This window comes from Dromiciops gliroides, chromosome 1 (genome assembly GCF_019393635.1).
Source record: "Dromiciops gliroides isolate mDroGli1 chromosome 1, mDroGli1.pri, whole genome shotgun sequence".
NCBI lineage: Eukaryota > Metazoa > Chordata > Mammalia > Microbiotheria > Microbiotheriidae > Dromiciops > Dromiciops gliroides.
Genome location: NC_057861.1, coordinates 165,852,611 through 165,873,838, shown reverse-complemented (window position 1 = coordinate 165,873,838; position 21,228 = coordinate 165,852,611). Strand labels below are relative to the sequence as shown.

Genomic DNA, 21,228 nt, shown 5'->3' with positions numbered 1-21,228 from the left:
GTGACCCATCTAACATGAAGAGGTGGGCAACATAGAGAAATGAAATGTATAAATATGACTGCATACTCAGTTTTGCTTCAGGGAACACTTTCACACACTCAAAAAACCCCCCCAAAACAGTCCCAGTATCTCCTATTTTCTTTCAAGTCTTTATCTTCCCTGCCTTTAACACTTTTCTGCTGGTCCTTCCCAATTCATGTCCGCAGTATTCTTTTCTGAGAAAATGTCACAAACTGCCCTTTGACACTCCTCTTTCCAAGGTTTGGCACCAAAAGGCTTTGCCCTTCTTCAAGGAAGCACATACCTATTCTTCCTGGGATCTGCAAGTATTTGATTTCTCTTTTGCACTTGGCAGAGACATTGTGCTTCTCCACTGCTCCTGCCTGGGTGGTATCTTGAAAGTATGGAAATGATGGTTGCCAAATTTAGGGGGAAAGTGAGAGAGAATAAAACAACCAAGAAGGAACATTTTTAAAATGTGGTAATAGCTTCCACCTCAATGCCCTCTGTACACATCATGTTCATTCTTGGTTTTTTTGTTTTGTTTTGTTTTGTTTGTTTTTTGTTTTTTTTTTTAGTGAGGCAATTGGGGTTAAGTGACTTGCCCAGGGTCACACAGCTAGTAAGTGTTGTGTCTGAAGCCAGATTTGAACTCAGGTACTCCTGACTCCAGGGCCGATGCTCTATCCACTTGTGCCACCTAGCTGCCCCAACATCATGTTCATTCTTAACTCCATGACTTTGCTTGTTTCATTTCTCCTAAGTCTGAAACACCCTATCTTCCTTTCTTGGCCTTTCTAAATCCTAACCATCCTTCAAGGCCCTATGAAAGTCTCACCTCCTTTATAAAGCCTTCTCTGGTGTCCACATGATCTTCAGATATGGAAAATGACCAGTACCATGACCAGTCATAAAGACTAAAGATGGAAGATCCTGTTGGAGAAACTACAAGTAGAGTAGTATAATTGGAATGTAGAATGCATGGAGGAGAGTAAAGTATTAAAACTGGAAAAGTAGAAAGAAGCCAGGGTGTGAAAACCTTTAAATGCCAAAAAGAAAAAAAAAAAAAAGGAGTCTATATGTGATAAAGCAATAGGTGGCCCCAGAAGTTCACTGAGCAGCAAAATGTCATGGTCAGACCTATTCTTCAGAAAAATCACCTTGGCAACTGAATACAAAATGTGGGGCAAGACTTGAGTCAGGGAGACCAATCGGAAAACTACTACAAATAGTATAGGTGAGAGGTGATGAAAACCTGAAGTATGGTTTTGGTTGCATGATTAAACAGAAGGATACACAAATGAGGGATGCTTTGAATACAAAAACAACAAAAATTTTGACACTAGATTGGGTATGTGGTGTAGGTGAGAGTAAAGAGTGGAGAATGGCACTGACATTGTGGGCCTGAGTAACCAAGCGGATGGTGGGAACCTCCATAGTAGTAGGCAGATTGGGAAAAAGGGAGGGTTTGGAGCCAAGATAGTAAGTACTATTTTGAACATGTTGAATTTGATACGTCTAAGAGATGTTCAGCTTAAGGTATCCAAGAGGTAATTGGTGATACAAACCTAGAGCTCAGGAGAAAGAAAAGGGCTGGATATATGGATCTGGTAATCATCTATATGAGATAAAGGGCAGCTAGGTGGCACCCTGGAGTCAGGAGGGCCTGAGTTCAAATCTCACTTCAGATACTTGCCAGCTGTGTGATCCTGGGCAAGTAATTTAACTTCAATTGCCTTAAACATCTAGGCCATCTCTGGTCGTCCTGATAGCGTATCTTGCCACTGGACCCAGATGGTTCTGGAAGAAAAAGTGAAGCTGGTGACTTTGACAGCCCTCCCTCACTTAAATCCAATTCAGTGGAAGTCATGACATTTCTCATGGTCCTCTTTGAAAATGAGGAAAAAAACAACAATGTGAAATAAGAATTAAAACCATAGGACTGATAAGATCACTAACCCTGATCAGAATAATGTTTTTAAATATATAAAATAAAATAAGTAAGATTACAAAGGAAGCCAATTATATTGAAATATACTTATAAAACTATTTTTAAAAAAACTAATTAATGAATCCCAGGCTAAAAACCCCAGGTAAAGAGAAAAAAGAGAAAGTCTAAAAGAGTTGAGGGGCACCCATGGTGCAAAGGTATGACACAAAAAGAACAGGCAGGGGCAGCTAGGTGGCAAAGTGGATAAAGCATGGGCCCTGGATTCAGGAGGACCTGAGTTCAAATCTGACCTCAGACACTTGACACTTACTAGCTGTATGACACTTAGCTCTCATTGCCGAAGAAGAAGAAGAAGAAGAAGAAGAAGAAGAAGAAGAAGAAAGAAGGAGAGAAGAAGAAGAAGAAGAAGAAGAAGAAAGAAGAAAGAAGAAGAAGAAAGAAGGAGAAGAAGAAGAAGAAGAAGAAGAAAGAAGAAAGAAGGAGAAGAAGAAGAAAGAAGAAAGAAGAACATAAGGCTGTGATTTCTACCATAAAAGAAAAATTTGAAAAGAAAAGACTTAATATTTTAGCCTAGCGGTATTCTGCCTGACTTTTGTTAACTGAATGAGGTCACTAAGACTAAAGAGTTGTCTGTCAGCCTACAACTATCAGGAGGAGGTTCCAGCTGATATACTCAGATCAACTAGAGCTGAGATGTCAGGTGGCCTTGAGAAGATGAAGCTCAAAAGCTAGGAGGAGGAAACAATGTAGAACAGCTAGATGGTGCAGTGGATAGAATGCTAGGCTTACAATCAGGAAGATTCATCTTCCTAAATTCAAATTTGACCTTAGACATTAACTAACTGTATGACCTTGAGCAAATCACTTAACCCTGTTTGCCTCAGTTTCCTTATCTGTAAAAGGAGCTGGAGAAGGAAATTGACAAACCACCCCAGTATCTCTACCAAGAAAACCCAAATGGGGTCATTAAGAGTTGGACACAACCGAACAACAAGGAAGCAATGCTAAGCAGAGATTATGTACCCAGCAGCCACAATAAGATTAAATGAGGCCATCTCATCAGACTGGGCTCAAGGAGGGAATAACATTCACACCCAATTGGGAGGAGTAATCTATTTAACCCTACAGGAAAGTAGGAGGGGAAGAGGATAAGGAGGGGAGGGTGAAAAAAGGGAGTGCAGATCATGGGAGGGGACGATCAGAAGTAAAACACTTTTGAGGAGCAATAGGGTAAAAGAAGATAGAAAATAGAGTATATATCATGGGAAGGGAATAAGATGGGGGGAAATAGTTATGATGATTGATTATAATGGCAAAACGTATGGTACCTACTTTGCTGGACTATTATGAAGAAAATTCTTTGTCGAGTTTAAGGTGCTATACACAGGTTAAAATGAACAGGATACTATCAGAAAAACCTGGAAAGACCTACATGAACTGAAGCAGAGTGAAATGTACTGTATACAAAATAACAGCAATAGTGTAAGATGATCAGCTAGGAAGCATGTGGTTATTTTCAGCAAGGCCATGATCCAATATAACCCTGAAGGACTTATGAAAATTGCAATCCATCTACAGAGAAAGAACTGATGGTATCTGAAAACAGATGGAAACACATTTTTAAATTTTTTTTCTTTGATAATTCCTTAATCTGAAGTTTTTTAACTGTTTTCTCTCACAACCTAGCTAATGTGGTAATGTTTTCCATGACTACTCATGTATAACTTATTTTTAATTGCTTGAGTTCTTATGGGGGGGGGTGGGAATGGAGGGAGGAAGAGAAGTTGGAGCACAAAGTTTTAAAAAATTGATGTCAACATTTGGTTTTACATATATTTTGGAAAATACAATTTAAATGAACTGAGAAAAAAAGATTAAATGAGGCCAGAAGAGTAGTCCACAATAGATATTACTACCTCTGAGAGTTACCATTAGATCAGTGGAGTAACCTCCCAATGGAAATGTCACACTAATCATTTAGTATGATTACTAAAGGAATCAGCACAATGGGAACTAGTACAATGAGAAGAATCCAATGATATTTCCGGAAAGCATCAGAGGTTCTACAGCAAAAGACCCCAGTGGTCCTATTGTGCATCAGTTACCTTTCCATGTGTTTGTTCTGGCCATATAGATATGTCTCTCATCACACACATGCACGTACATATATTTCATACTTTCTTTCTGTATGGTATATATATTTATAGGGAAGGTGTCCCAGATTTATAGGAGGAATATTCTATTGCTACTTTTGTTACTATTCTGTTTCTTTAAATGTTTTCTTTGAGTTAACTGCAATCTCTGGCTGAGCAGAACAAAAAAAAGGAAACCTACCAATGGGGGCTTGAGCTGATTCTGAAGTAGTGATAGATCTGAGTAACTGGTTCTGAGTGGATATAGACCCATACTGAAACATACAAATGGAATCATGATCTCATAATCTGAGTTTTCTGGATGGTCATATGTCACCCCCTAACCCTTCTCTTCTTATCATACATTTCCTTTATGGTATCTCTTCTTCCCATTCTTCAAAGTTCCTCATGGGCTATATATCACAGACAACTCACATACTTCACCAATCAATCAACAAGTATTTGTTATGTGCCTACTGTATGCTAGGCACTGGGGATACCAGTACAAAGAATAAAACAATTCCTACTCTCAAGGAGCTCACATTCCAATGGGGAAGGCAAGCACATGCAAAAATATATACATGAGGGGCAGCTAGGTGGCGCAGTGGATAAAGCACCAGCCCTGGATTCAGGAGGACCTGAGTTCAAATACAGCCTCAGACACTTGACACTTACTAGCTGTGTGTCAAAAAAAATAGATAGATAGATAGATATACATACATGATTGAAATCATATAAAAACAAATATTGAAAACTAAATATATGTACATGATAAATATAAAGTTAATATAAATCTATACAAAGTAGTTAAATACAAGGCAATTTGGGAGGGAGAACATTAGTAGTTGTGGAGATCAGGAAAGTCTTGTTGCATAAGATGGTGTTTGAGCTCTGTCTTTTTTTTTTTTTTTTTGCAGGCAATGGGGATTAAGTGACTTGCCCAGGGTCACACAGCTAGTGTCAAGTGGCTAAGGCCGGATTTGAACTTGGGTACTCCTGAATCCAGGTTGAGCTCTGTCTTAAAGGAAAAGAAGTGCTCTTAATGGTGCAGAGGAAAGGAGGGAATAGACTCCAGGTATGAGGAAGGTCTAGTACAAAGGTACAGAGATGGGAGATGAAGTGTCATGTGCAGGGAACAAAGAGGTCAGTTTGGCTGAATCACAGAGTGTGGGAGAGGGAATGATGTTATTGCCCTATTCATAACATTAATTTTGAATTCTTCAGAGACTGTTGTATTCTCTGTCTAGCTACCATACAGTACATTAAGCCAGGACTAGCTATTCTGGAGTACCTAAGTGTGAGGGATAATTTATATACTATGCTTTGAAAACATTAAAATGCTCTATAAATTTGAGTTATTGCTATTATACACTATAATTTTGCATTTAATTATTGCCTATTTCCCCCCATGTGTCTTCTCTCTGGACAGAGACCAGATGTACACTCCTTGAAGATGAGGGCCATGCCTTATATTTCTTGATATCCCCCAAGGGTGCCTTGTCACAGTGCTGGATGGTACAAGGGAATAGGAAGAGGGAAGGATTAGGAGGCAGAAACCTGGATTCTAGTCTAAGGATGATCTTGGGAAAGTCATTGTACTTTTAGTGAGGCAATTGGGGTTGTGACTTGCCTAGGGTCACACAGCTAGTAAGTGTTAAGTGTCTGAGGTCGGATTTGAACTCAGGTACTCCTGAATCCAGGGCCAGTGCTCTATCCACTGCGCCACCTAGCTGCCCCATCATTGTACTTTTAGGACTTCAGTTTCCCATCTGTAAAATGCAGACAACAATCCCTTCCCTGGTCTGCTTCACGAGGTTGTTATGAGAACCAAATGAGGCCCTGTATATGAAAGCATTTTGCAAAACAAATATAAAGTTCTGGAGAAGCGAAAGCAATCATGCTACCTATAATAGCAGACATTGTATATAGTAGTAAATAGTAAACACTGGACTGATTGAGAACGCCCCATATAGAGGAAACAGTTTGAATTAATCAGGCTCAAAAGGCTGTATGGCCAAGGGATTCTGGTGAGAAACTTTGATATGTTCAAGGATACTTCCATGAATCTATGAGTTAGTTCATCGATTTCAGTCAGTCACTGAACACTCCTTAAGCACCTGCTCTGTGCTAGGCACTGTGCTAAGTGCCAGCTCCATGTAGGCACCCTTTCCATTAGTATGGAATGCAGCTCCTACATGCCTTCCCCTGCTTGATGAATCTTGTCATCAGGAGATGTATCCAAGTCATTCAATAAGCAAGTGTTATAAAGCATTTATAACGTGTCAAGCACTGCGCTAAATGCTGGGGGTACAAAAAACAAGTCAATCAAACCAAACCAAACCAAATAGACCTTCCTCTCAAAGAGTTCAAGGTCTAATGAGGGAGACAACACACAATTATGTATAAACAAAACACACACATGCACATATATATATATATATAATACACACAGATGTCTACATAAAATGTATATATGGATAGAGAGAAACATATAGCACCTATACATTCATGCATGCATTTATATATGACAAGCTGGAGTTGCTTTTAAAGAAGACTGAAAAGGTAAGGGGGAAGGTTAAGGAAACTTGAATGTCAGAGGATTGCATATTTGATCCTAGAGGTGATAGAGAGCCACTGGAGTTTGTTGAATATTGAGGTGTTGTGGTCAGATTTGCATTTTAGTAAAATCAATTTGATAGCTGAGTAGAGGATGCAATGGAATGATGAGAATCTTGAGGCAGGGAGACCAACCAGCAGACTATTGCAATAGTCCAGTTGTGGGGGAATGAGGGTCTGAACTGGGATGGTGAAAATGTTAGAGGAGAGAATGGGACATATTTAAGACATTGCAAAGGTAACTGATGGGGTAGGGGATTGGCCAGGGAGAAGGTGGGAGAGTGTGAGGAGTTAAGGATGACAACCTAGGTTTTGAACCAACATCTTCCTCTACATCTCCTGATGTGACCTAGCACTCCACAGAGCTCAAAGGGCTCTCTTATACCAGTATGTGCCACATGGCCAGCACTTGCTTTTCTGTTCATACCTTTCTTTGATGATCTCTTTTGCACCATTTCTGATGTATAATCTTTCATAGATTATGTGTTGCAGCCTAACGATATCCATCATGTGTTACTCAGTGGCCCTTTGGATGACTTTAGATCCCCAGAGTTGGAGGTATTCCCTGGATCACAACTGAATAGATAGTACCACCAGAGCAATCCTTTCGAAAGAAGGGCCTGTTTCTCAAAGAGACTCTTGGGCTTATCAAAAGCAATATGCAATTTCCCAAAGGCAAACCCACCTGCTATTCCTCTCCAAATATGGGCCCAGCTCATTGTCCATTTGCATGGTCTGTCCAAAGTGTATGCACCCATGGAGCCCCTCCATTGGTTGTTTATAGAAATGTGGGAGACAGATAATCTGGGCCAAAGTCTTTCCTCATCCCCTTGGCATTGGTGAGAACATGAAGGAAAATTTTAGAATCTCCAACATTCTTTTCACACTCACTCATAGACAGCACTTGGGGAAGCACTTTTAATTGGCAGGTCATTTGGCTCCAAGGGCCCATTCTGGAAACACCATGGTATGGGTAAATGCACTTGACAGATAATCCCATTAGTTTATAGCTCTTCTTCCTCCAAACTTTTAGCAGAGCTGTTAATAAGTAACAGCCTCTGACAGCTTAGAGTTTTGCCTTCTCTTTTATTCCACCTGCAAGTAGACATGTCAAGGAACAGAGAAATGGCCTGGTGATAGACAGGAGGAAGGAGGGGAAAAAGCAAAGAGCTTCAGAAATCCACAAATTTTAATAAACAACTATGAGTGATGGAGAATTGGCTGGATGCTGTAGATTCTTATGCTCAGTCAACACAAGCTATTATCCGGAACAAAAAAAGAGCAATTAGCATTTTCAAAATTCCATTTATCAAATATAAAATAATCTTCTGCTATTTTACAGGCAATAGAGCACATGAAAGTATTGACTGAGCCTTGTTCCCTGTTGCAAACTTCATGATGTGAGAAATTCAAAGATGCTCATGGTAAGTCAAACCCATTTCCATTTACGAATGGATAGCCATTTTCTTAGAATGAAGCAAGGATGAGAAGTTGATGGACAGCCTGAGTGGTGAGTCGATGCTTCCATTACATTAAAAGAACAAGAGGAAGCCTCCAGCACATTAGGTGGGTCTTTCATGGGGAATCTATAGGGATACATCAACAAGCATCACCAGGGATGAGAAGGCTTGGAAGAGGTGTGATCTTCACCTGTGAAAGGAGCACCCGCAGTGATAGAATCATGAAGGCACCATGACCAAAGAGGACAGGTTTTCATGAAAGCAAAACATCTTTATAAAAAAGCAGTTGTTTATTCTTTTTCTTTCATTTAATTTAATTTTTTAATTTATGGAATAAAACAAGCATTTCCATAACATACTACAGTAAAAGAAGATGATTGTGAATTCACTATGTACAACTTGCTATTCCTTTTAAATACACAACAAAGTTATGTAAATGTCCTTCCCTCCCCTTTCAGAGATGGGTACCATTAGACATAAATAGATAGATATGTATACATGTATACACACACATATATATACACATATATGTATATTATATATACATATATATATATTAAAAAATACATAGGAATAGGCATGGGCATGGGGGGAGGAGGGGCAGGGAGAGGGGCAGGGGGAGAGGGAATAGGAGAGGAGCAGGGGGAAGAGGAGGGGGAGGGGGAGGGGGAGGGGGAGGGGGAGGGGGAGGGGGAGAGGGAGAGGGAGAGGGAGAGGGAGATTTTTTCTTGACAACAGGTGTAAACTCCACACCAATGACTGGATTCACTCATCATTATTTCTTGCTCTGCATTAGTAAGGAGGTCAGCTCTTTAGCAGTATCCTTCCCATGGTGGGCTCAGGTGGCCAAAGGGAAGTCTTGTAATTTCCAAGACTGTATTCATGTCAATAAATATTATTGACTCATTATGTAATGGTAGAATGTTTGTACAGTGCTTTCCTCATAACAATTCTAGTGCAATAGTAGCTAGTGTAGGTATTATTGTCCCAATTTTACAGAAGAAATAAGAGGCTCAGAGAGGTTGTCCACCAGAGTCAGAGATCAAACCCAAACTCAGTGCTCTTTCCACTTGAAGAATCTATGGCCCCTCAGGACTGCCCTAGGATCATAGATCTGGAGGGGAAAGGAATCTCAGAGACCATCTAATCTAACCCTATAAAGTTTATAGATAAGGAAACTGAGACCCAGGGAAGTCAAATGACTTAGCCAAGAAAGAAAGGAAAGAAACAAGCATTTATTAAGCACCTATTGTATTCCAGGTGCTGTGCCAAGAGCTTAACAAATATTATCTCATTTCATTCCCACAACAACCCTGGGAAGCAAGTGCTATCATAATGATCCCCATTTTACATTTACATTTTTAAGCACTTTTAAACATTTTTTATTTTTAATTTAGGGAATAAAACAAGCATTTCCACATTACATTTAAGGAAGAACAAAGTTGAGTAATTTGCTGAGGGTCACACAACCAGTAGTAAGTGTCTGAGACCCATTTGAACTCAGACCCTTCCGACTCCAAGCCCAGTGTTCTATTCACTGAACCAGCCAACTGACTTTCGTAGTCACACCTAAGAGGCAGTATTTGAACCCACCCCCTCTAATACCAGAGCCTGCCCCCTTACCTAGTGTATCCTAGAACTAGTCATAGAAAGTGAATGGCAATTACAACCGGCCTAATGAATAGAAACAGATCCGGGTGACATCAGAAGAAGAAGCTTCAGATTGTGTTCTGACAGGCCTCTGTATTTGTCAGGGCAGTCTGCCTTAGATTAATGGTAAATGATGAACAAAGAATTAGACAAAAATGAGTCTCTAGAAGGTGACGAGCAGAGAAATTACAGTCTCTGACTAAGGTGAAAGAGCAAAGACTGCAAAGAAAAGGAAGGTCATCTGCTCCCCCATCTATTGCCAGGGAGCTTCCATGCTGACAAGTAAAGTCCTGTCCTTTATGGGACTGCGTGTTGTGCTAAGCTAGTTAAACCCAGAGCTTGCTGAAAGCCCATCAAGGGGAAATTGGACCTCAGCTGGCACTAACAATTTGTTGTTGTTAACACCTGTGCATTAGGCCTTAAGAGGTGGACAGCTGTTAGTCGTTTCCAAAGTAGAGGTTTAGCTCAGTTTCTGGTCCCTTAGAATAGCAGGAAAAATAAAGCAAAGCTTGACTGTAACAGTCAGTGAGGGGGAGGGTGAAGAAGGGGTGAAGGCGTGTGAACAGGGGTGGGGGGAGTAAAGGTGGGGAGTTTTCTTTTGTCAGTGAAAATGACCAGAGAATCCAGCAAAGTTCCTCTTGGACCATATGTGCTTCTTTTTATGAGCATTTTCATATGTGGCTTCCATTTATAAGCTTTTTTATGAATATGGCATAGAAGAAAGGTCAAAAAAGGCCACGAGGACCCTTCCCTGATTATCCTCCAGCTCCCTCAGCCATTGGTACATCTCTCCAAAAAATTACCTTGTAGACAAGCAGATGTCTCCCCCGATAGAATATAAGCTCCTCACAGTCAGGGAATATTGTCCTTGGTACATAGTAGGTGCTTAAATCTTGTTGATTGATTGACGCAATATAGAAGGTAGAGGAATCTAAAATGGAAGCTGAGAGCAGTGAGTAATAACTTTCCAGAGGGAGATTATAGTTCAACCATTATTACTCACCCTTCATTCTTGGCTGGTCTATCTTCATGCATGGTTATTTTCAGGCAAAAACACAGGACTTAAACCTAACTTAGCCAGATACAGAGAGGCATGAGGGTAAGAATTATTGGAATAAAAGGCTATCTCCCTACCCCTGGGGTGATTGAAATATTCTAAGGTTCAGTTTAGGGCAAAGCTAGTTGTTGAGCATCTGGGGATCATTACCCAATTAGTAGAATTAGTAGCCCTGCCTTCTTGTCTCCTATGTCCTCCTGCATTTTCTTCATGGTATTAATTATAAGGAAGCATAGTGTGGTGGAAAGAATGTTAAATAAGGACTTCAGTAGGTATATTGTGAGGCTCAAATTAGGTAATGGATTAAAGCATTTTGAAAACCTTAAAGCACTATATAAATACCAGTTATTATCATTATTATTAGCCTATAATCATGGAGACTTCCAATTTGGAGGTGACTTAATTCCCTGAGCCCTCTGCTGCATTCCTGCTGAGCTCAAGCAATGTTTTAAAGCAACATAAGGGTGTGTAGATAAATGCTTAACAACAAGGCTCTGGTGAGGGTGGGGAGGGTAGAAGGGGAGGGATTTGCATGCATGTACAGATGTGCTTCTTCTGCATTATTAACACTTTCTTAACTCTAGATGATCAACAAAATAATAAATAAAACCCTGATATGTAGTAATCGTCCACTTCTAAGGTGTCAATGCTCACACTGAATATTTAACTTTCAGATTCTAGAAAACTGATCAGAGCTGGCCCCAGCACATTCTTGGACACAGGAAACCTGGATTCTAACCTAAGCCTTAACACTCAGTAGCTGTGTGACTTTAGGAAAGCCATTTTAGTTCTGTGGTCATTGATTTCCTCAACTATAAAATAAAGGGTTAGAACTCTATGTTTTCTAAGTTCTAAGATTCCATCTCTATACAAGACCCTTAGCTGTGTGACCCTGGGAAAGTCACCTAACTCTGCCTCATTGTCCTCATGTGTAAAATAAGCTGAAGAAGGAAACGGCAAACCATTCTAGTATCTTTGCCAAGAAAACCCCAAATGGGGTCATGAAGAATCAGACATGACTGGAAAACAACTGAACATAAAAGGAGCTGGTAGAAATAAAAATGAAATGTCTTTTTTATTTTTATCAAGAGCTTTAACAACATGCATATAGGCATACATAGGATGAAGTCTAATTTTGCCTGTGGATGCTGACACATTCTGGGGCAAGCATTACCTATAGCCTCCCCTTAAGGCCCAATGTGTGACAAGCAAATCAAAGGCAAGCTCTATATACACCCACACTTGTGTGACTTTGGTAATAATAGTGGCCATTTCTGTAGCACTTTAAAGTTTACAACACTCTTTATATACTTTATCTCACCTAAACTTCATAGCTACAACGTTTACTGATAGAGAAACTGAGGCTCAGGAGATTATATGAATTAGTTGTGGTCATACATATAGTCAAAATCAGAGCTGGAATTCAGATCCAAGTTTCTGACTTCTTTAAAATTTAGTGATCTTTCCACTACATCAAATTGGGGAGTGTTTGAAATGTGCATTTGAAGGGAGGTCTAGCAAGGCTCCTAGGTTTCAATAGGAAGGAGCGGCTCTTTCTGGAGGGAAATAGGATGAAAGTTATAGAGATGAAAGAAAGATTTCTGTGATAATATGGACCACAGGGTGTTGAAGAGGAGGCACAAATGCCAATCTTGGGCAATACAAGAGCCATTATACCCCACTATGAAATTGTTTCAATAAATTCACCAGCACAGAAAAAAAAGGGTTACACATGTAAGCATGAAAAAGAACTTCCAAGGAGCAATGTCATGGTTTTGTCATCAGTAATCAACAAAGTCAGAGTAAAGAAACTTTGGAGGTCACTTAAGTAAGTTTTTTCCCATCCTAGCTCTGAGCTAGGAATGAAGGGCAGAAAGCCAAGGGCCCTATAACAAGAGCATCAAGAGTTCTTAACTTGGAGTCCTTGAATATATATTTTCAAAATATTTTTATCATTGTATTTTAATTTAATTGGTTTCCATTAAATTCTATGTGTTTTGATGAGCAGGAGGAGTTCAGAGAAACCTGGAGGGTCTTGCGTGAGCTGATGATGAGCGAGATGAGCAGAACCAGAAGAACATTGTACACAGTATCATCAACATTGAGTGTTGATCTGCTGTGATGGACTATATTCTTCTCACCAATGCAATGGTACAGAAGAGTTCCAGGGGACTCATGATAGAAGAGGATCTCCAAATCCAAGGAAAAAAAAAAAGAACTGTGGAGTATAGATGCTGAATGAACCATACTATTTCTTTTGTTTTTGGTGCTGTTGTTTTTTCTATTTCGAGGTTTTTCATCATTGCTCTGATTCTTCTCTTATAACATGACTAATGCAGAAATAGGATTAATGTTATTATGTGTGTGTGTGTGTATATATATATATATATATATATATATATATACATATATATACATATATATATACCTATATCAGATTACCTGCTGTCTAGGGGAGGGGGGAGGGAGAAAAATCTGAAATTGGAAAGCCTGTATAAACAAAAGTTGAGAACTATCTTTACATGTAACGGGGAAAAAATAAAATACTTTATTAATTTAAAAAAATGAAAACAAAGGTCAAAAAATAATTCTATGTGTTTTATTTTATGCTTCTAATAACATTATTCTGAGAAATGTTCCACGGGCTTCATCAAAGGGGTCCATGACACACAAAAATAAGATTAAGAACCCTGATCTGGGATGAGAAAGAAAAAACAGAAAGCACAAAAGAAAGACTTGTCAGAGACCTGAGGCTTCTCTATCTGGAACTGTGGATAGAGTCTTTTATTCAAGAAGAATGGAGATACTCAACAGCCCTTCCAAACCAAATCTACATCAGCCAGAAACCTAGAACTTAATCTAATAACACCCAGTTCATTTGGGAATAGGCTGACATATTACTGGAATTAGTTCATGGAGCATGTAGTTCTTGGGCTAACAAGTATGAGTGTGACCTTTTCAGATTTCAGCAAATTTGTAGATCGCAAGGGGCAAGGAGAAACACAATGTAAAGCTTTGAGTAGCTGATCTGCAAAGCCAGGAAAGCAGCAGAGACAATGAACTTGCTCCCTGAATATGGACTGTCTTAGTATCTTGTTTCCCAGGTAATTGTTTGCATAAGACCCACAAGAGATCCTTAAGATTAAATACTGAAGGGGCAGCTAGGTGACACAGTGGATAGAGCACCAGCCCTGGATTCTGGAGGACCTGAGTTCAAATCTGACCTCAGACACTTAATACTTACTAGCTGTGTGACCCTGAACAAGTCACTTAACCCCAATTGCCTCACCCCCCCAAAAAAGACTAAAATTAAAGATTAAAAACTGAAGAATGCTGAACCCCAAAGTTATTTGATCATTGATTCCATAAACCACCCATGTAGCCCAGATGCCACACCCAGCAATGAATTTTGTGAGGACAGTTTAAGAAAGACAAAATATACAGAGAGAGAGAGAGAGAGAGAGAGAGAGAGAGAGAGAGAGAGAGAGAGAGAGAGAGAGAGAGAGAGAGAGAGGACACTAAGGCCCTGCAGTTTCAGAGTTGTGTATTGCCCAGGCCACATATGCTCCCTACACATGTGCCTCACTATCATTGTGCCCACTTTCCCTAGACGCTATGTGTATCAGTAAGAGAGGGTTCTCCAGGTTTATGAAAGGAATGTTTTATAACTGTTGTTCTTGCAATACCATTTGAGTAAAACCTTTTGTCGTTAATTGAGTCTACTGTCTGAATGCTAATGGAAATCATACTAGTGGGGGCTCAGGGGCTACAGTGTTAATTGTGTTGCTAAGCACAAAGGTTACCCCAGCACCTGAGATGGTAACTGTCTAGTGGGAGCTCAGGGTTGGGGGAGGGAGTCTACACAAAAACATTCTTATACTGTAAAACAAGTAATTAAAATTTCTTTAAGTAAAGAAGAGCTGTTCTCTGAACCTACCAGAAGAGAACGTAGAAGAGTGGCAAGGGTACTGGACTTGGAATCAAGAAACCTGTGTTTTGGGGCAGCTAGGTGGCGCAGTGGATAGAGCACTGGCCCTGGATTCAGGAGGACCTGAGTTCAAATCTGGGCTCAGACACTTTACACACTTACTAGCTGTGTGACCCTGGGCAAGTCAATTAACCCAAATTGCCTCACCAAAAAAAAAAAAAGAAAAGAAAAAAGAAACCTGTGTTTTGTACTCACTAGCTTCTTCATGATAGATAAGATACTTAGCTTGAGTCTGTCCATGAACAGTGAGACTATAATTTGGATAAGGAAAAAAAAAAAACCCATCTACCTTTATTTAATAATCATAATAGTCGAGAGAAGGTATTTCAGAGCACAATTAAATAAATAGCTCATTTAATTCTTTCAACTCTATTCTGTAGTTTTCCATAAAACTATACTCCAGTTAATAAGATCTCACAATCTGAAATGAAAACATAACTCTAAAGACGGAAGAAAAATAAGTTATTTCTTTTAGACTCACAGGTGTTTTATCTTGTTTTTTCTTCTCAATGATCATTCTTGGGTTACTGGATAATGATTTTTCCCCTACCCCTCCAAAAAAAGTTTCTTTCCAAAGAATGGTTCTAAACACCAAGGTAATAGGATTTGTTTTGCTTTAGAAGCCTAAGAGAATTAGAGGAGAAAGCTGCATGATATTTTGGAGATTAGGAAAGATAAATCCCAGCCCTATAATTTGATTAGTAAATTAAAAAAACTTTTGAAATATAAAAATGTGGTCTTTGGGGACAGCTAGGTGGCGCAGTGGATAGAGCACTGGCCCTGGATTCAGGAGGACCTGAGTTCAAATCTGGCCTCAGACACTTTACACACTTACTAGCTGTGTGACCCTGGGCAAGTCAATTAACCCCCATTGCGCCGCACAAAAAAACAAAAACAAAAACAAAAACAAACAAAAAAAAAACAACGTGGTCTTGGCTGAGAATACTTTGGAAGTCATTTAAGCAGCAGTGCATGAGGGAAACCATTCACTATTTTGGAAGAAGGAAACAAAGAAATGAAACAGCTATTTTAATCATGTGGAAGCTGATATCCTTGGTTAAAAGCATGAGTTCATTTCACTTCACGCTATAATGATATTCAGGGCAATGAGGATTAAGTGACTTGCCCAGGGTCACACAGCTAGTAAGTGTCAAGTGTCTAAGGTTGGATTTGAACTCAGGTCCTCCTGAATCCAGAGCCAGTGCTCTAACCACTGCACCACCTAGCTGCCCTGCATATTGACTTAGAAACCCACGTATTATCACCTATTTTCTATTATAGTTTTCTTTATTTTATTAAATGTTTCCCAATTACATTTTTCTTTTTTTTTCTTTTTTTTTTTTAGTGAGGCAATTGGGGTTAAGTGACTTGCCCAGGGTCACACAGCTAGTAAGTGTTATGTGTCTGAGGCTAGATTTGAACTCAGGTACTCCTGACTCCAGGGCTGGTACCCTATCCACTGTGCCACCTAGCTGCCCCTTCCCAATTACATTTTAAGCTGGTTCTGGCCCACTCCAGAGTGTTGACAATGCAGGAGGCTGATTAACTGTGTTTGACACCACTGTGGTGTAGCTGAAGGTGCTTTTAACTATAGGACTGAGAAGAAATTTCCTGCATCTTTTATGGCTCCAACACAAAGATTCCCAAAACCAACCAATTCAACTGGTTACAATTGAAGTCAATCAATCAATATTTATTAAGCATGTACTATGGGTCAGGCACTATTGCCAAGTACTCAATCCCAACCACCTGTATGGAACAAAATGAAAAATTCTGTCAATGGTGCTAGCCACTTGGAGAGAAAAAGATCCAAAGAACCAGTGTTCAAGAGAGGAAAAGGGAAGTTCCTGGGCAGCATCAACCTTAGGGTTGCCACTCTAGCTAGCAACCCCAAGTTTGAAAGGAAAATGATCCAGCCTTTTGGAGAAGGAAGTGAGTAGTTTCTGGCCAATGTCAGCCATTTAAGGAGATGAAAATCATGTACATGGTTCTGTAGCTGGAAGAGAATCAAGGAACCAAGCCATGAAATGGGGAGGCAAAACACCTGGACCTTGCCATCCAGAATTACCATGGAATTATCATGGTACAACCATTTGAAAGGTTGCCTCTCTCACAATCCCAAATTCATTTTTTCCAAGACTCCAAGCCCTCCAGGTAATAGCCTAAGGCATCTAGCAGCAAAGCTACTGAGAGGCTGGCAATAGCTTCAAGGATCATGACCCCTGGCAGCAGAAAAGAGAGCCAAGGATAGATTAAAGGAGAACTGACCCTAGCAATTGAGATATGAAACATGAAAGATGCTACACAAGGAGAGATAGGACACTGAGGCCCTGTAGTTCCAGAGACATAAATTGCTTTGTCCTTATTTGTTTTCTAAATTTTTCCTTCATTTCCATTGTACATAAAGTTTGTGCCCCTCTTCCCATGGATGCTGTGTGTATTTGTAGGAGAGTACACCCAGGGATGTACTAATAAATATTCCCTAACTGACTTTCCAGAAAAACAGTACATACAACACACTTTAAAGTTTAACTGGCATTATTAATATTTTCTCCAAACCTTTCTTAAGTGTAGACCAAAGATGTGTAAACTACAACTTACAGGTCAAATCCAACCAGAAGTCTCTTTTTATACAGCCCCTGAACTAAGAATGTATTTTTTTCTTTTTTAAATAAAGTTATAATAAACATGTGATACTTTACTAAACAATTTAATTATAATAAAACTGCAAAAAGCCATTCTTAGCTCAGCCATATGAAAATAGGCCTCAGACCCTATTTGGCTCATGAGCCACAGTTTGCCACCTCCTGGCTTTAAGGTACAAGTGCTCACACCAAAAATTTAACAATAGACTCTTTTGAGCTGATCCCATTATATCCCTAAGTACACCCCTGGATTGAGGGGAAGGGTTTGGCAGGGGGAGGGGGAATGTTTTATAGCTACTGTTCTTACTACACGATCTTAAAAAATGGCTTTCATTTGAGCTAATTTTCTATACTGCTTGAGAGTTAATGGGAAGAATACCAGGAGTCTGACTCCATAGATTATCTCTAAAACAAGTTCTTAATTTGTCTGTGTCATGGACCCTTTTGACAGGTTGGTGAAGCTTATGTTGTCCTCCTCATTAATAATGTTTTTAAATGCACAAAATAAAATACATAGGATTATAACAAGTATATTGAAATATAGTTCTGGGGGGCCAGCTAGGTGGTGCAGTAGACAAAGCACCAGCCCTGGATTCAAGAGGACCTGAGTTCAAATCCAGCCTCAGACACTTGACTCTGTGACCCTGGGCAAGTCACTTAATCCTCATTGCTCTGCCAAAAAAAGGGGAAAAAAAGAAATATAGTTCTGAAAAAAGCCTATAGATCCTAGGTTATGAACTGTTGCTCTAGAATTCAAGGTTATCAATCATATCTCCCTAGACACTCAACAGCTCTGTACCTTTGACTTAAGGTTGATGGACACTTTGGGGGTCTTAGATCCATCATGTTTATTAACTTTAGGAAGTCAGCCAATATTTGTAAAATAATTTTCTATCTGAAATAGACCTTTGAAATGATCTAGTCCAAACCCACATTTTTCAAATGAAAATATCAGCCCCAAAAAGTTAAGTGTCTTGTTCAAGGTCAAAAGGTCAGTGATAAAGCTAACTTAGTGCCTACCACATCAAGCTTCCAATAAGTCACCAACAGGAAATTCTTCCTTAAGCCTAAATTAAAAGCTGCAGAGAAAGGGCAGCTAAGTGGCAAAGTGGATAGAGTGCTGGGCCAGGAGTCAGGAAGACTCATCCTCCCGAGTTCAAATCTGGCTTCAGACACTTACTAGATGTATGAATGCTAGGCAAGTCACTTAACCCTGCTTGCCCCAATTTCTTCATCTGTAAAGTGTGCTCAAGAAGGAAATGGAAAACCACTCCAGTATCTTTGGCAAGAAAACCCCAAATGGGGTCATGAAGAGTAAGACACAACTGAACAACAACAAGGCCATTTCATGTAGTCAACTGGTCACTTTCTCTGTTAGTATTTTTTTACCTACTGCTGGAATCTCTACTTTACGTCTTTCTTTTCTTTTTTTTCTTTATTTGGTATTTTACTTTCCTGAATTACATGTTAAAACAATCTTTAACATCCATTTTTAAAACTTTGAGTTCCAAATTCTCTGCCTTCCTCCCTTCCCCCCTTCGCCCCTCCCTGCCCCCGGCTTTGAGAAGGCAAGGAATTCAATATAGGTTATACATGTGTAGTCATGTAAAACATTTCCATATTAGTCATGTTTTGAAAGAAAATAAACAAAAAAACCTCAAGAAAAAATTTTTTTTAATTATGCTTCAATCTCTTTTCTGACACCATCAGTTCCTTCTCGGGGCAGGGGAGGGGGGGTGGATAAGCATTTTTCATTATAAATCCTTCAGAGTTGTCTTGGATCATTGTATTGCTGAGAATAACTAAGTACTTCATAGCTGATCATCTAACAATATTGCTGTTATTTTGTACACAGTACATTTGACTTTACATCAGATCATGTAAGTCTTTCCAGGTTTTTTTTTTTTTGAAAGTATCATGCTCATCCTTTCTTATAGCACAATAGTATTCCATCATAATCACATCCCACAATTTGTTCAGTCATCCCTCAATTGATGGGCATCCCATCAATTTCCAATTCTTTGCCAACAGAAAAGAGCTGCTATAAATATTTTGTACCTATAGGTCCTTTTCCTTTTTGTTTTTTGGGTTTTTTTTTCCTTTTTGTCTTCCTTTTCAATCAAGTAAGCATCTATTGATCTGATTGGGCCACAGCCTTAAAATGAAACTTCCTTGAAAGAGAGGAAAAAAGGACATCTACATTGAAAAATAAAATTGTCTCCTTCCCTTCTGCCTATAAACATGCCTAGGTCTCTCCCACCCTTAAAAAAATTCCTTTGTCTCTACCATCATGTCAACCCCAACATATCTTCTGACTTTTATAGCCGAACTCCTATAAAAGATCATCCATACCCATTGCCTCCATTTCCTCCCTTCCCACTCACTCCTCGACCTCCTGCAATCAGGCTCCTGACACCAGCACTCTGGTCAAACTATTCCATCCAAGGTTACCATCAATCTCTTCACTGCTAAAATCAATAGACGTTTTTTGGTCTTCATTCCATTTGACCCCTCAGCAGTTTTCACACTGACAACCACCCCCCTCCTTCTGGACAGTCTCTTGTGGCCTCTTTGACACTGAAATCTCTTGATTCTTCTACCTGTCATATTGTTCCTTCTAAGGTTTTTCCCTTGGACTATCACTATCTTCCCACCAAGTGTGGGCATTCTTAAATAAACTGTTCTGGTCCCTCTTCCCCTGAACACTTCCATGGTACTCAGTTCCTGCTGGTTCAATTATCATTTCATAACAGATTACTTCAAAATCTACATATCCAGCCTTCATATCTTTCCTGAACTCCATTCCTACATTATCTCTATTCAGATGTCCTACAGACATCTCAAATGGAGCAGGTCCCTCCTGCTTGTAACCCATCCCTCCTCCAAATATTTCTACTTTTGTTTTTCTATTTCCTTTTTCAATTAACAGGCATTTATTTTCTCTTCTTCCTACCCACCCCAATTAAAAGGGAAAGAAAGAAAAAAACAGCCCTTGTGATAATGGCAGTCAATTTAAAACGAAACCACACATTGACCCTATAAAAAATTCTTATTCTGCACCTTGAATCCATCACCTCCCTGCCAGGAGGTAGGAAACATAGACCATTGGCAGACCTCTGGTCCTACAGCACCATCATCCTTCTTCTACCTAGTCATCTAGGTCAGCCACATTGGAGGCATTCTTGACTCTTCCCTCTTATTCATTCTCCAGACCCAATCAGCTGCCAAATTTGTTGATTCTAATTTCACAATAGCTCTAACAGCTGTCTCCTTTTCTCCACTCAGCCTCAAATCTAGTGTAAGTCCTTACCACCTCTTCTTTTCTGGGCAATAGCTTCCTAATTGGCCTCCCTACCTTCAGTCTCTCCCCTCTTCAATCTTTCCTCCACTGCTGCCAGTTTGATACCACCACCACTACCACCACTACTACTACACAATAACAACAGCTAGGCTTTATATTGCACATACTATGTGCCAGGCTTAAGAACTTTACAAATATTATCTCATTTGACCCTTCGAGGTAGATATTCTTATTATCCCCATTTTACAGTTGAGAAAACTGAGGCAAACAGAGATTTAAGCAACTTGTCCAAGATCACACAGTTAGGAAGTGCCTGAGCATTGTGCCTATGTTCCGTCATTTCCATCACATCTGACTCTTGGTGACCAAATTAGGGGCTTTCTTTGCAAAGATATTAGAGTGGTTTGTCATTCCCTTTTCCAGCTCAT

The 21,228-nt window shown here is 39.6% G+C and overlaps 1 protein-coding gene across 1 annotated transcript in view; it reads left to right on the top strand.

The window, feature by feature from the left end:
- Positions 1-21,228, top strand: part of LOC122746796 (general transcription factor IIF subunit 2-like) — a 120,299-nt gene that overhangs the window by 61,316 nt on the left and 37,755 nt on the right. Inside the window, exon 6 of the mRNA XM_043992782.1 lies at positions 7,178-7,257. Coding sequence (XP_043848717.1) covers positions 7,178-7,257 — 80 coding nt within the window. The remainder of the gene's footprint in view (positions 1-7,177; positions 7,258-21,228) is intronic.